The sequence below is a fragment of the Bombus huntii genome, chromosome 1 (assembly GCF_024542735.1).
Source record: "Bombus huntii isolate Logan2020A chromosome 1, iyBomHunt1.1, whole genome shotgun sequence".
NCBI lineage: Eukaryota > Metazoa > Arthropoda > Insecta > Hymenoptera > Apidae > Bombus > Bombus huntii.
This window is the reverse complement of record NC_066238.1, coordinates 5,012,320-5,029,473: the sequence shown is the minus strand read 5'-3', so window position 1 is coordinate 5,029,473 and position 17,154 is coordinate 5,012,320. Positions and strand designations below refer to the sequence as shown.

Sequence of the window (17,154 nt, the reverse complement as noted above, 5' to 3'; positions counted from 1 at the left end):
AAATTCTTTCTACCTGTCGTCAAACGATCTTATTAAAGTTAAATATCAAACTTTCCAGCGACGATTCAAGTTCCTACATTTTTTCCCATAAAAGTACAAAATCTTTTCCTCCCATCGTCGAACGATTGATACGAAACTTTCGAACGATTGTTCGAGTTCTTACTTTCTAAAGCGTGGAACGTTTGTCACGGTGAAATTCGAACGTTCGATTCGGATTAATTTTAAGAGAATGCAGGCTGACCACGCGTGGAATAGTCGAGTTTCCAGATATCCTCATTATGCACGATGGCCCTTCCCGCGTCCCATGTTCTTTCACTAACGCGTTCCTAGGAGCTTACGGTTCCTTCGTGTTCGTGTGTCGTTGACACCGCGTCCCGCGACCGATACCGTTCGTTTCTTGTTTTCTTTTATCTGGACACGCGTTCGTTTCTTCCGACGCGATTGTCTGGACCGCTTGGACATCCAAGCGGTTTCCACGGCGAACAAGATGCGCTTCTTTGCAACCGAGGACGTGTAAAGGGAAACCTATGGTTGGTCACCGGTTAGGACGTCCATGCGAGAATCGATCCTTCTAAACGATCCTTTTAAACGATCCTGATGGTGATGCATGAGAATGACGGTAGATTTTTAGTAGATACAGGTTCTCTGTTCGTGAGAGATTTGAAATGAAGCTCTTGCTGCGAAGAATGTCCGCTATTGCTCAGAAGTACCTCGCGTGTTTGTCCGTGTTTGATAAGACGTAATTCAGCCGTTTCATGATCGATGTTGCACGCAGCGTTGTACTTTTTCAGCGGAATAAATGCAAATTGCATTTCCGACAACACCATCCTTCGGTAACAACTGCAGTGATCTTGTAAATCGAAGGAGAACGATAAAGCGAAGAGTCGTATTTTAACAAGTTATCAAACTGTATATATGACAAATGTCTTTGCTATTGGTAATGCTGTTGCTCATTTTTTGCGTATAAAATATTAAATATTATATAAAAATATTAAAAATGTAATATTAATTTAACGAAACGTATGGATAATAGATTTTAATTAATGGAATATGTTGAATGATCCACGGGTTAACTGTCGTTTAGCGAAAAATACAAAATAATTTTTCTTTTTTATGAAAAAATGATACTTTTAAAATTTCTTTTACTTTTTAATTGCTTTGTTCGATACTGCTGAACTTTTACTCGAAACATTCTCTTATGAAAATTTTGTCAAACTATCGATACAAATATGATAGCTCAGTAAATGAGTAATAATATAATCGATAAAGAGAAAATTTGTCTTGCAATCCAAAATGGATCTAGGATGATTTTCTTCTGTAAATATCCTAATATTTATGAAAAGGATTATACATTCTCCACGATAAAATCATTTACAAAATTATTTATTATATATTTTAGAATAATTTCATTTTAAGCAATTATTTATCTATATCGACATAATACTCCAGATATTCTGCTGATAAATCAATTGAAGTTTGAGACCAGCAAATCCGATGTACCATAAGATCATTGTTGGCTATTGTTCTGTGATAGCAACAATCTGGTGATAATTCGATTTCAAGCTTCAATTGACTCACCGACAGAATATCTGAAGAATTACGTCGATATAGATGAATAATTATCCTGTAGCTGGAGAATTTGATGAAAACGAAGATTAAGTGTAACGCATGGGTAAATTTGAATAGTCGTCTTTTACAACTTTCCCATCCCAGTTTGATTGAATGCTAATAAGATTTTTGTTCCTTCAGAAATATCCTGCGTCCTAAATGTTCTGCAAGAATTTTTCGTTCGCGGGAAGATCCAATAATAGCCATTTCTCAACATCCTCCTTTACCTAATAGAATTATGATAGTCGTGTTCCATTACTTAAATAAGCAACTTTAATTGAAATACTTTGGCAAATCATTTTTGCTTGATCAAACATTACCTCGACAGTCTTAACAGCCTGCAACACTATGTATATAACTACACGCATAATGTGGCACATGCCACATTCTCCTCCAGCTTTGTTAGAGCAATCAATCATGCAAATCTAATTTAACAAAATAGACATTTTTTGATACTCGTACAGAGTTCAAATTGAATTACGCAAAATTATCTTCGTGTTCTGCGTCTTCTGTACATTTTTAGTTTTCCTTTGTACAGGTAACCGTTGACGCAACAGTTAGTTGCTCTAACGAGCCTGGGAACATTTTGCCAAATGATCGAGATAAGCGTACTTGATTATAACTAGGTTGCACAATAGCTTGTGAATTTAGGAGAACAAATTGTAATGAGTTATTCCTTATATTTATAGCGAATGGACTATGATTGGAGCTTCAATGAAACACAATTTCAGGAATTTGGCACGAAGAGAATTTCACTTTTTAAGAGACGATTTAATAACCATCGAAGAGTTATTTCGACTTATAAGAAATGTGTTCTACTGAAAGAAATTTTGTTGACGATAAACTATTTGGATGGTAACAAATTATCCTACGATCCTGTTAGCGAGACAAGTTATAGCTTGTACAAGAAAGCTTTTCAAGCCATAAGTAACGAATAGCAGTAACAGCTTCTGAAAACTAGAAAAACAAAGAATTTTATCCCTTTTAATGATAGTAATAGAATATTAACTTCGACAATTTCTAATTTATTCTTAATTTCTTATTTAATCAACCTCGACAATTTCTTATTATCACATTCATACAATCTCGCTTCTCTATTCTACTTATCGCGAGATATCAAACACTAAAAACGTTCTTTTAAAAGCAACAAGACAAAATTCATCGTTAGTGCATCAACTTTTGAATTAAACCATCGAAATAAGGATGTGCTATAGCGCTTCTCTTCCACATGGTAAATAATTGAACAAACCTTAAAAGGTACGCGAGCAAAGAATTTCATTTTTCCCCGAAACAAGCGAAATAACGAAATAAAAAATAAAATAACAAAATAAGAATATCAAATTCAAGCGATATAGTCGACAATTTAAAAATCACATTATATGGAATAATAAATATTGCAATTACAACAAATAAAATCAAACATTCGTGGTGAGAAGAACAGATCCCAGTGCAATATACTTTCCGTTTAATTTCCTCGATTTTCCAAAACCCTATCCTTAAACTTTCCACGAACTTCGCCATTATCGCTCCTTCCCCCCGTGAATTGTTTGCAAATGACTGCAGGGCACAACGAAGCGTGTCCGCAGAATTCCCTCGCACCCTTCGTTTCAATTTTTTTCTTTTCTTTTTTCTTTCATTTCTACTGCCTCGTAAGATGATCGCAGATAGCGACAGGCTTCGTTTTCCTCGCTCGTGAAAATTGTCCATGACCAGCACAGGTGCGAACCACGTGATGACGACGTATTTTCAACGAACGAACGAGCGCCTAGCTCGCGTGTTTCCGATGGAATTGAGCTGTTGGAACACCGTGAAAACTCGAGGGGCGTATCATCACGCGAGCTGTTTTAACGCGAGCACGATAAGTCGAATCTCGCGCGACGACGTAAAAAGTAACGCCAATTATACCCGTTTGAAACACACTGATTCTACTTTTCCACGACTGAAACACGGTTCGATATAATTTCTTCTTATTTTCGAGCCGCGCGGTATCGTTAAATCTTTAACATGCCATTTCTTATTTCATCGTGCGTTAAGAACGGTGTTGCTTAAGCAACGTAGTACACGAAGAGGATTCATCGTCAGCATCTTATTAGGGTTCGTTTGGATTGATTCGCAACTTGCAGCAAACGTAAGAAGTCGAAGAAGTTTAAAAAACTGGTGAACGCTGAGAAGGTGAGAGCAATTTATTGCGAAAAATTTATTTAAGCAACATATCGCGATATTTTTATATAATTCTATAACACTTTGTTTGAGATAGCCACCCACATGATAATCAAACAGCTAAAAAATTCTACCAAATGTCCAAATTGGACAAATTGTGGATGTGAAATATTAAATAAAAAAAAAACTTTGTTTGATTATGCTGTCTTAAACGTTATTTAAGGATATCGTATAATTTGACGTAAGGTACATGCGTACGTGCTGTTTTAGTAAGCGTAAGGTACATGGATCGATTTGTATTTCGCGTAGCTACGATAGGATAAGTTAAAATAAGACACGATAAGGTAAAGGAATAGTACTTCGCTATTTGCATCTTTCTTTTTAATTTTATTTTATTGCTTCGCTATTTTTGAAATTTTTACGATTTCACCGTTTACTATTCACGTGGAATAATAGAATAAAAAGTGAATAAATTCAAAGATCGTTTCACCACAATCCTGAATATAATTCTAAATTATACCACATAATTTTTAATTGCATCTCATTTTTTAAAAAAACGTTCCTTACAAACTATACATAAATTTTCATGTGTTAACTCGTAACTATTACTACACTTTGACGTTTTAAACGAACATTTCGATGATTTGTAATTTTATTCAACTCGATATTTTTTCATGCTCGAGTCCCGTAACAAGCGAAAGCCTCTTTTAAACGTTCTCTGATCTTCGATTAGAAGGTATTTGCATTTAAAAAATTAGCACATCGACATAACAATTAATAACAGCTCGGAACAAGTTTCAAAGCGCATAGAATAAAATATTAATCGTTACAAGCTTCGTCACGCGTGTGTCCAGATGTTACAGTACAAAGAATTATTGATAACTAGCAGTCGACACGCGATCGAAGATTGATAGGTAATAACAAGGCATGGAAATTCCTGCCTTCTAAAAGAGCTAGATATTGCGGAAGGTCGAACTGCTGAGTTCAAGGCAGATGTTCCTTCTAATTTTTATTTCACAGCAACTGTTATTAGTGGAGCTAATGATTATATTCTAATGTATCTTCGATTGGACGTTGCTATTATAACACCGTTATAACTAATGATGGTTGAACAGGAATAAAGAAGCGTGAAGTATTAAGTGAAATCATTGCACAGTTACAACGATTATAGTGTATAGATATAAAGGTTAAAAAATAATTAATTATCAAAAATAAAAAATAGCTGATGTTCATCGTTATATCGATCGGTGATATGATCTTCGTGGTTGTTTATGATTCATTGCAATTTTTCTACCAGTTTCTCTGTATCGTATAAAATTGTTCGCTCTCTCTTTGTAATAAATTTATTTATATTATTCCAGCGCGAGGTTCAGATTTGGATCTTCTTTAAATTCCTGGATCCTCATTTGTACAGACGTCGCCAATTATAAGCTACGATCACGTTACACGTTCCCTTGTTGGGATTTTTAAAATGTACAACGCTGTAAGCGCACTTTTCCCACGCGCGTAGCTTATGTTTTTTCGTTGTTGACAGACTAATTAACAAATTTCTAAAATTACCATTTTATATCGTAGTGTATATCACATAGAAAAAGCTGGAATAATTTTACAGTTATCTAATGCTACGTGTTAATTGCAAATCTCGTGCGTGAAAAAATAAACAAAATCTTTCGCTAGATCTAATAAAATTTACATTAAAAATACATGAAAAGAACATGGAATCTCTATCATTGCTTACAATCTAAATGTTAAAAGAAAATGAATTGCGTAGAAGCTGATAACTGATAGCTGAACTTGATACGAATATAACAACTATTACAAATAAGTAACTTTAGGCCTGTGATTGCGGTCGTCATTACGTAACGAATGACATAGATAATGAATTAATACGTTATTTAATAATATATTACTCAATCATTGTAATTAGTAAACTTGTGATCCATGTTTCCTATTCCTTTCGAAAAAATACTTTCTATCGAAATTAATTTATTCTTTAACCTTTTCTACGAATTCCACAAACGTAAATTATCGTTTTTAGAGAATATTCCTGTCAGTTATAATCGAGGTTCGCGGCGATCATCCGACAAAAATTATACTCGGATCGATCCTGCGGTTTTAGGCTTCCTGGAGTACCATTCCGTCTGTGACGCAATCTTATTGTCGATTTATTTCAGCAAACGTTTTCAGGCTGCGAGACTGATTCAGCGAAATTCTAATTGTTGGATTTTTTTAATGTCGTGATAATGTCAGGGATTCTACGTAAAATTTCTTGTTTCGCTATCACGTGTGTACGATAAAAATTCAGATTTTATTTTGAAGTATAAAATGTGTCTGTATAATCGTGAATACAGTCAGAAGGAGAGTAATTGTTCAAAAACACAAAAGTCGAAACTGCAGGATAAAATTTGTGTCTGTGATTCATTAAAAAAGAAGACGATTCTTATTAGATACGTGCGTATTAACTGTGAGTGTAGATTTGATCAAATTCTATTTCTATTCTCATTTGTACTTTGAAAATGCGAACTGACTTCCTGATTTGTTTTCTCCAATTTTTTCTTCCTATCCGAATTTTAAAAATATGAACAATGCTCTGATCTGGTTCTTTCAATAAATATTATTTTACTATACATATTCTTTTATTTAATTTATAAACGGTGACGAAATAGGATATTATTATCCTATTTTAATTCATTAAAGATTTCCTCTTTACCCAAGATTTCTAGACGACCTGAGAATTATGAATTATTCATTCTCCCGAAATTTTCGTCGAAAATATTACGCTTACATCTTCAAAAATTTATACGCTCGCTAGTTCCATTCCACACAAACATCTTAACATTTTGATTCATTTGTAGTAAAAGTACGCGAATAACGTGCAAAGTGTAAAAACCAATGACAAACTATAACAGCTGGAATCGATCATCTAATCTAATCTAATATAATCATCTTCTAATTATTATATTATATTATATATTTTTTTAAATATATAATATATATAATTATATATATTTAATATATAATATATATTTATATTATATATTTATTATATGTATATTATATAAATGTATTTGTATATCATATATTTAATCTATTTATTAAAAAACTTAATAATCGCATGTGATAGTTAAGCACACAGTCCTTCGATACATCTATTTTTAGGTATCATTATGTAAACGAATCATAGTAGTCCCTTTATTAGTTTAGAAAAATCATTTGCACCCATGATTTATGAATGAATAATTAAATAATCAAAAAAAAACTTCTAAAATAACTAAACGTAGAATTTGATATCTACTGACACCAATTCGATTATTACACGTTAGTTATTCAAATTACTGGATTTAGAAATTCGCATATTCTTTGAGAAATTAATTTGCCCCTTTTTCACCCCTACAAGGCCTACAAGACAACTTTGACGACTCGTGGGACATGGGTATCGTTTTAAATGAAATCAGCTTTCTTATCCCCTTAGAATTCTTATTTCCAAAAATCCTTTATCCCTCGTCTATGTTATAAAAGAGGTATACTATGGAAATTCCACATTTCTAGGTAGTATGGTTAGTCGATGAATAAATCAGTTACCTTTACCTTTTACATAATATACAGATTAATTTTCAAAAATCAATATTATCGTGTTATAATATTCGAAGAAACGAATGCAGACAGACAGGACAGATTATTAGAATAATATTGGACATCACACACTATACAAATAATACGTAACAACTGATAATATTCTAATATCTACTGTATCAGTCTAATGTCTAATATTTAACGATTAATACATAATACCAAAACATTGTCGATAGAATATTATTACAGCCATTTTGACGCATAACATTATAGTTATTATAAATTAACGTCCTGTAAAAAGAAAACAAATGTCACTATCTCCGAACGTTAGTATACGTCTTTTCATACTGTAGGTATCTAATTACGAGTGCAATAGCCGGCTAAAATAATCGATCCTGACATGCAAAGAGTACGAGCGATTCTCTTTTCTATCGTTCCAAGGAAACATCCCGGAACGTTAATGATTTAACGTAGAGCCACTTAGCCAACGAGTTATCGTGACAGCTTGGAAAATCGTATCCGGTGAAAAACACGCGAACAGCCAATGTCGTTGGAACGAATCGGTCGCGATCGAAAGTGCAGACTGTAGACACAGTGGCGTCACGTTCGCCGAGTCAGTGAGAGTTCATGGTAATAATGGCCCCTCCGTAACATTGCTTGCCTTTGGAAACCATTACTCCGCGCGATACCTATACACCACACATGACTTTCGTTTCTTGTAAATAGCCAGGTTATAAGAAACATGCGATCGAAGAAGATACGGAAACGTAGAGAAGCTATCGGATACACGTATTCCGTTAGTTTTATTACGGCTCCATTTTTCTTCATTCGTAATCTCAGTCTTATTTTTATTCTGGTCTTGCAACGTGTTTTGCAGATATACAGCTACGTGTTGTTCGGTTTGGGTAAATTTAGGGCAATTTCCTCCTATAGCAGCTTTCGTTCGGAACGTGTCTCTTTCTTCCCTCTTGTCAATTTTCGGGCAATTTAGTTTGGGATCTATTCTTGTACACGTGTAGAGACAATTTTCTTTTGGAAGAGATTTCTTTGAGAGCTTAGATCCGTTCTTCTTTCCTGTCAATTTCGAGGCAATTCTTTTCTATACATGCTAAGATCAGGAATCTAAAACAATTGCGTTTTAGAATGGTTATCGGCGAGAACAATCCCGCTCCTCTTGTCAATTTTCCGACACTCGTTTTATTTGTTGTTTTATCGTGCCTGTCGAAAATTGGCGACGCGTCATTATACACTCACGTGCAATTCGATAAAGTGAAACTAAAATCAGAAGGAAAGCTATCGTATCTCGGACTTTTAATAAACTGAGTACCATTTTTCTCGTGGATGTAATTCGATGTTGTAAGCGTTAAATAATTAATTTATCAGAATATCGTCACTATAATACGATCATTTTATCAGTACAACGTATTATATTTATTATGGGGTAGAATTTCGATTATTAAAAGCAGCTTCCTGTTATTAAAAACAATGCGAATGTTTCTAGGAAATGCTATCTGTTGGCAGATTGAAATGTAAATGCTAGGACAAATTTCAAAATGTTGCGACCAATTTTGAAGGTTCTAATTTACTCATATGACAATAGAAATAAGACAACAGAAAATTTGTAATTGCCACACTTTTCCTACACAAGCTATCGACATCCATTGATCAAACTTCTGCATCTTTCTAGTTAAAATGTCCTATTTACTATCCTTTTTTTACTTCAAACATGTAATACGTAGAATGTAGATGCGACTGAAGTTTCTTAGGTCTTTTATCTTCTAAATTAAATAACATTATACAGACCGTTGCGAAGAAAATGAGAAAAGAAAATGATAAAACATCAGTTTTCTACGACATCCAAATGACACGTAAGACGCACCTAGCTACGTAGAATATCCTGAATTTCCTACATAAAATGTTCTAGAGATCGTCAAAAATGATAGTTATCCAAGAAATATGTACTTATATCAGAAGAACATGTTTCAAAACAGAAAGGTTGCAATTAACCTAATTTCTCGCAAGAATGTAGAATGTGTTCTAATACTTGTTCCAAAAGTCACTGCACTGATCTACTTTACTTTACCTTACTTATACTTTACCTTGAATCAGTGGAAGATTCAATGTATATAAAAAGAAACAAAGACGAACCGGTAGACGTTCAATGTGATAAATCGCAACGGTGATCGAGGCTTAATAGTAGTGTTTTGAAAGCAATTAACTCAATCCGTCTAATTGAAAGCGGCTAGAAGTGGACGTTCGAAAGAAAATTACGGGAAACGTTAGTCCTTTCGTGAGATTCAGTCAGACAGACTGAACGTTTTAAACGAGACCGACAATCCCAACGACAAGCAAAATGACTTTAGCGAAATTCCACTCCTGTCTCGAGTATTCCAGGCAAGTTTTTATAAATTCTTCGTAAACTATTCTTTGATAGACGTTCAATCGGTATACAGAAACATTTCAATACACTGTTAATTATTGAGATAACTTTTACACAGAGTTCGTGGAATTTTCATTTTTTCATTGTCCATATAGAGTTGTGAAGTTACATTATAAGACTCGATCGAATATGTATTTTAATACAATTGAAATTATTATAAAATTTATTGAATTGTACGTCCGAATTATAAATACAATAAATTTTATAGACATGACATAATTTTACAGATTATAACGATAATTTATTTTCATCGTTCATTTTGGAGAATTTTATTTTGTGATAGTACCGTTAGATAGATGCGCTGAACTTTGTCCCTAAATTTTTCACTATCGTTGTTTGCAACACAATTTTGCGAATCTAAAAAAGAAACGTAATTCTTAAGAAAATTACGAAGCAATGTAATTAGTTTTAATCCTGTAAAGATTATTAAAGATTATTTGGCTTTCAGTTTCGAAGAATGATCAAGGCCTGTTATTTTGCTGGAAGTGACTTGCATGAATTACCGCGAAGATCGGTAAAAAAAGGACGTTAAAAGTAGAATGTCGAGGCCCCTGATGTAATACTTTTCTATAAGGAAAACTATAGGAGCTGTCTTGCATTTTATTTATGAGGCTGTTTATGAATTTGAAACGTGGTATCTTTTTCGTGTTCATCGGATTTTGCAATTTATTTCCGAGGTCTCATCTCTCTATCAAATAAATTATAATATCATACGAAATCAAATATTTACCATACGATATGTAAAAATATTTTTTAACTTCACTTTACGATCAGAATTTTACAATTATAGATAAAATCGCACAAGTCAATTTAATAATCATTAAAAATTCATTTTCATTTACTTTCAATCCATATTCTACATTTACGTACGTAATTTACTTGCTAAATACTACGCAACATAACAAACTTATTTAATGAGCAAAGAACAACAGACCAAACTTTTAAAGCCTCATCAACTAACTCAAATTTCAACTAAAATAATTATTCTCGTAAAATCTTTTTCAACTAACCAACGCTAAAAACTCTTCTAATTAATCTTCGCAGCTTTTACTTTCATATTTTCGTAACATAGAAATTTGTAGTTAACGCGTTAACTCTAAACAATGCGTTAATCTCTGTTGCAAGCAACGCTAAAAGATTCTTCCGATTGTAATACATACGGTGTCTAATCAGCGCAATTTGTACTTTCGTATCTTCATATTCCAACTCCAACTTTAAACTCCAACTTTTTATTGTATCGTTACGTTCCTATTAACACTAAAAATACTAAAATGACTGGTTCTACAATTTTATAAATGTGTTAATCCTCGTTTAGGGATCATGAACCCAGACGGATTAATAATATCAAAAATGTACTACATAACATGGAATTGCTTCTGTAAGAAAGTAATAAATCAATAAATATAAAAATATTCTATTATTACGTATTTTTTAAAGACCAGTCATTTTGACTGGTTTTGATAAAAATAGCTTCGTGTTAACTATCGGCGATTCTAGTGTTAAAAACGAATTACACCGTATCTATACAAGCGAGAAGTAAAAATCCAATACAATTAAAGTTATTGTAATTTTTCATTCGACGAATAAAAATGTCCAATTAAAGGGACAGCGCAGTTGAAGGGCTAAAGTTAATATTTTCTTTCACCCGATTTTTATCTCAACAGAGCAAAGCGATTCAAATATTCTTCGTTACGATTCATAAAAGTTAAACGCCGACGAGAAGAATCGTCGTGAAGTAAGTTGTCATCGTGTGGCTCGTGTCCGTAGTCGCGCGTACACGAAAAGAAAAAAGGAAAAAGAAAAAGGAAATAATGGCAAATCTACAAAAGACGAAAATGCACAAACGAATCGGCCGTTCACGATTCTCCTACAATTCGCATTATTCCAACGTCCAATCAACGTGATGGATCGATTTGTTCGGTACAGTTGCAGCAGACCTTGTTGGATAACCTTTAATCCATTACACCGTCGTGCTCGTCGAAGTGATGTATCTAAACGTCATTTAGGAATGCTTCGATCAGTCTCTCCCCGTTCAATGAAACTTTGTGAACGCGGTTCGAGTAATTATTCTGCGCGAATCCGTTGAGTAATGGATGAAGGTTTAAGCCATAGACGCTCGTGGGAACAATGTTCGTTTCGAATGCTTCCGGTTGCATCGTCGACCAATTATTCCCATTAATTTTGGAAACTCGGAAGAGTCGAATGCATAAATTCTTCTGCTTCCTCTTTTTTCTTCTTTTGTCCTTTGTTGTCTTTCATTATTTGCGCAGTAGAACATCGTTTATGCGAACATTTCGCGAGACAAATTGGTTCGTATAACCAGGTCGTTAGTATAATAGGGGTCCACGTATTTTCGTCCAACACCTATGAGTTCTCGTTCAGTTAATTGGAGTTCGCGTATATACGTACAGTATGTTAAACGTACGCATTTGTTTCTGTAAATATGAGAAATGCGAAGAGATATTTTGAACGAAAGTTGACTTCGTAGGGAAAAACTTAATAAGATATTTCGATTTTGCTTAAAGAGATCTCAATGCCAATGTAACTTTCTTAAATGGAACTATAATATTTTTTTATATACCATTCGACGCATTTTCTAATTCTTTACGAAAGAAAGTATGAAGGTACTTTGGTGGAACAATGATTAATCTAAAAGATACTTTAACTTTAATGTTGTAAAATTTATCGTACGAAAGACAAGGGAAATGTGAACATGAAGATTGCACTTTTATGGCACAAGCTATATTTCTTTCGTTTGGTTGAAATTGGAGGATAACATTGGTGACAAGAGATGAATGATTCAAGGAGGACTACACGTTTTCACGACTGTATCTTTTTCGCGAGTGCAATGATACACGTGTATTTTGCAGTTGCGCTATTTCTTTAAACGGAGCATATATTCCTTTCTGCACAGAGCAAAATCGTTTCTTCGTTCCACGTAAAATGGTATTATGGTAATATGATTGAAAATCCAGTGGTTTAGAAAAAATTCCAAGTTTAATTTTCTACAAATTATCATATTAAGGACAAGAAAAGACGTAAAATAGTATAACGTTTGGAGCAAAATAATTTTTGTATTGATTTCCTTTTGAATCTATGGATTTGTATCAATTTTGATGTTTCGCGTTGTTCTCGCACTTCGTACCGGGTTTCATATTGAAAAAAAATCCAAATCGAATCTGCTGTTTAAAAAAATCCAACTTAAATTTGTTATTAAAAAAATCCAAACCTAACGGAAGACGAGCGTCGATCCCCTGACAATAATCGACTTCTTCGATGCTACTACTGAAACGAACACGTACGCAATCACAGACACACGAAATGAAGAATCTCGTCAGACTTTAACGTACGATGGCAAAAATCGAAGAATCGAATGAACCTCAATCAACCTTTCGATAACAACCAATATACTACTTGAACGTGTTTCTCTCCCTCTCTCTCTCTCTCTCTCCCTCTCTATTTCTCTCTGTATCAAATCTTTGAGCCAGAGATCACGACGGAGGTCTATTCGAGAGTTGTTAATAATTCATAAGCTAGTTGAAAAAAATAGAGAAAACCTTGATCTTCGACTATAAATCTAGCTCGGCCGGCCGATGTGATAGCAAAAGGCACAGGTATCTATTAACAGAAGTTTCGTATTCGTTTGTTGAACCCGCCGGGTATTCCGGGGTTAAGTATTTTAACGCGTCGAATGCCGGCTGATAAATCGATTCGAGACACGAGATCTCGACTCTCGCGCCTTGTGCCCGGACCAACGACGATTCATCAACCGCTTTCTCGCTTCGCCCCTGATAGAGTTCAATCGAAACGCGTACTAACGCACCGGGATATCACTATGATGAATATTCAATGGTTTACTGCATGATTACATCACCTAATAACGATTTGTCATAATTGTAAGGCTATTACCATTCGGAGTGTTTTATTGCCACGACAATTAGGGGTGGAAATTACCTTTGAAATGCAAAAGTAAAGTAGTTTATCGCTTTTAGACGAGGAACGATAACGTTCGATTATTGTTTGTCATAGTCGTCGAGCTTTTTCGCAGGTTTTTTCGCAGACTGTTACAGTGACAATTGAAGGATCAAAGTAGTAAACGATGTAATTGGCCATGCAAAGTATCTTCTAATTGAATCGTTCGAGGTTTGTATCATTTTTGATAATCGTGCCTTCTAACAAGTTTTAATAGCATTGAATGAGAATTACGTTAATGCGAATATTATCAGGTAATGGAATTATCATGAAACGCGAATTCTACGAAAATATTTCGATAGGAGGAAAGCTATCTTGTTTCTGGGTGCAAAAATGGAAACAAATTTTTATGGAATGAGAGAGTTGCGGTACGATCGATGCCGACTGTGTTCTTTTTAGAATCGACGAAATTTCATTAGATCATCGACCAAGAATAGAAATACTTTTCTGAAAGTGAATATTGATTATTTTAATTAATAAGTATAGCTATCTTTCACGTGTAAAAATGAAGAATTATATTATAGAATTGTTGGAAGTTTACTGGTTTAACATTTGAGAATAAAAGCTATTCCTTGCGGATTGACAATCGATTATTTCGATTAACCGAAATGAAAGTTACTTCTTGGATACAAAGATAAAGAAATCTCTTGGGAAATATGAGAATTGTTCTACTAAACTTTGTACAACAATTACGGTACTAAAAATTGTTGTTGAAAAAAGGATACTTTGAGAAATAAGGAATCAAAAACTTATTTCACAGTTATCAGCGACTTGGCAATTTAGGATGGAAACCACAGTTTGAGTATAAAAATAATGAAATCCTCTATGAAATTAATAAATTATTATATTACTTGGTTATCATTTATCACGATTATCGATTTATCAGAATTATTTTGGTAAATTCTGGAATTTTATTTTTCCTTTAAATAGATATTTAAAACGTTTCCTCTAATCTTTAGATTTAGACTGATTGCTTTTCTCGTAAATAATGAGAAAGAACATTTACTAAATAAACTTATTATCACATAAAGAACCACAGCCAGTCTACTGGTAAATGTTCAGTGACATAGTAGTCGCCTGGAGCGACAAACAGTTAAACAGAATTACTTGGGAGCAATCATAGTTACCGTTTCAACAATAAAACACGGAAAATTGTACGACTGAGACTATATATCGGTAAACTAAGGAAGCTTATGTTCTTTGAACAAATTTAACCGTCCGACAGTGATTTATATAAAAATAGAATTATTTGAATTTTAACTCAAACAAGTTGTAAAAATTCGATATCGTCTTATATATATAATTTATTTATTTTATTTCTATAATACGCATTTTAATATTATACATGCGCCGAATAATCGGTAGAAATAAATCAAAAGTAAAATAAATAAACAATTTTTACAATGTCAATGTCTCTGCAGGGTTTTTAGTGAAACGTAAAGGGTTAACTCAACAGTGCAACAGTACAACAAAGAAAAGAAAAAATTCCTTAAAAAATTAGGAATATGCATGCTGGTAAAAATGAAATTGAAAGTTCGTACGATGATACATAAACGACCTAGTGGGTAATTTTTGCAACAGATCGATATACGAGATGATATCGTATTTTAGTCAATCTACTTTCGGCACAAAAAACAAATTATCGCTGCAACGACGTTCCTCGAAATGTCATGCTCCAGTTGCTCTTTTGTCTCAATGAATAAGAGGACTTTTAATATTTTAAGAACTGTAGCATAAAGTTGAAATAATATGCGCGTTAACGTTGTTATGTACGTAGATTATGTTTAGGTTATGCTAAAACACATACGCGATAGAGTCAAATGGCAGGTAACATATACTACGACAAAATCAAAGAAATTGATGCACAGACTACCTAGTGTGTTCTGATAAAATACAGAAAATCCGAAAATACGAAAGAACGAGGTTATCACTGCGACACCTGTACCACAAACCATCACTTCGTATTGAGAATTATTTTCAATAACATCGTATTAAGAAGAAACGTTATTCATTACAAATGTACTGTCACAATGGAACTATAGAAATTTACACATTTGTAAAAAATTTACACATTTGTAAAAAACACCCATCGTACGTCAAAATATCGAAAATATGCAACGCAAAGTATCTCTTACAGTATATACAGTACATAGTAAGTTTTTTTTAAATCTAATGAAACAAATCTCTATTTAGGTTAGGTACTTCCTCGATCCGTTAAAACATGAATTTCCATAAACGTCCACTTTAATCCAACGACAATGTACTACGTGATATAATCTCTTATTGAAACAAATACTTAGATAAAGTACATTACAGGTATCGTAGATAAAGATCTGTTATATTTTGTCGAAGAAATACCAGAACGAAATACAACAAGGGGGTTAGAATGAACCGAATGAAACTAACCTCTTTGGGACAGGCACCCGCCTGTGCTTCCACGCGTTGTCGTTCAGCATCATGTACGCCCGTTTCTTCTCTCCACCCTGTCGAAGTTCAATCGAGGGTACAATGCGGGGCCCTTCGACGTCGATCGGATCCTCAGATCCGAGACGGTCGAACGCGACTCATCAAGAAGCAACGAACGTCGATCGAGCTCATGTACGTTCCTCCCTTCGACCGGTTAGCCGGATCCACGCCGCGTTATCGTTCCAATCGATCACTGAAACTTCCAACGCCACCCTACGAGCCGATTCGATCGATCGTTCGCACACGCGTTCCTCGTCCTCGTTAACCGTTCATAATCGATCAACTAGACCATTCAGACATGTACTTCACTTCAAATATACCTGTACGGATTGTCGTCTTTCTAATCGTAAGTCAATTTCTTAATAGAGCGTATATATAATTTTTACGTTGTGTTATAATGTCAAGGATTATACTATACGTTAGATTACGATCGTATGCTAAATTCTCGATTTCTATCGTATAGATTCGACACGTGGATGAGATCGAGAATCGTTGTATCAATTATCGCGAAGAGTTTCTGTGATGAATTTGAAATTGGGACACGAGACAGCTGACTCGGTGACGGAAAAGCGAGAAGACTTTCGAGCGGTACGCACGGTAAGCTGGCTGGTCAGCACGCGACTGACGAACACTAGGAATATTCCGCGCGAGAACACCGCTCGTCAACGAGGAGACGACACGCGATACGCTCTGCTCCGCGCCCGCTCCGTTACTCAGCCTGCTCGTAATGCGATTCTACTCCACATTCGCTGTGCCGCCGCCGCCGCCGCCGCCGTGGCCCTCTCCACCGACCTCTTTCGCCGCGAGAAAGGCGCCACTTTCCTGGAAGATAGCCGGTGCAAAAAGGTGCTCGACCCCGAACTTGCCTTCGACCACGGAAAGATCCGGCAGCTAGACGCTATTCCCGATGATTTTTTCATTTTGTATTACAATAG

At 34.6% G+C, this 17,154-nt stretch overlaps 2 protein-coding genes across 8 annotated transcripts in view; one reads left to right on the top strand and one right to left on the bottom strand.

The window, feature by feature from the left end:
* LOC126867032 (heparan sulfate 2-O-sulfotransferase pipe) overlaps nt 1-17,154 on the bottom strand; it is a 128,037-nt gene that overhangs the window by 84,141 nt on the left and 26,742 nt on the right. Inside the window, exon 1 of one of the 5 annotated variants that reach the window (XM_050621140.1) lies at nt 16,160-16,962. The exons of 3 other annotated variants lie outside the window; for them this stretch is intronic. In XM_050621140.1, coding sequence (XP_050477097.1) covers nt 16,160-16,212 — 53 coding nt within the window. In that variant the 5' untranslated portion in view covers nt 16,213-16,962. Of the gene's footprint in view, nt 1-16,159; nt 16,963-17,154 lie in introns of those variants that run through there. One more of the 5 variants, XM_050621131.1, reaches the window with a different exon arrangement.
* Nucleotides 1-17,154, top strand: part of LOC126867008 (leucine-rich repeat-containing protein 15-like) — a 206,790-nt gene that overhangs the window by 173,666 nt on the left and 15,970 nt on the right. Inside the window, exon 1 of one of the 3 annotated variants that reach the window (XM_050621083.1) lies at nt 3,393-3,780. The exons of the other annotated variants lie outside the window; for them this stretch is intronic. The gene's annotated coding sequence lies outside the window, so the exon portion shown is untranslated. Of the gene's footprint in view, nt 1-3,392; nt 3,781-17,154 lie in introns of those variants that run through there. 3 annotated transcript variants of the gene reach the window in all.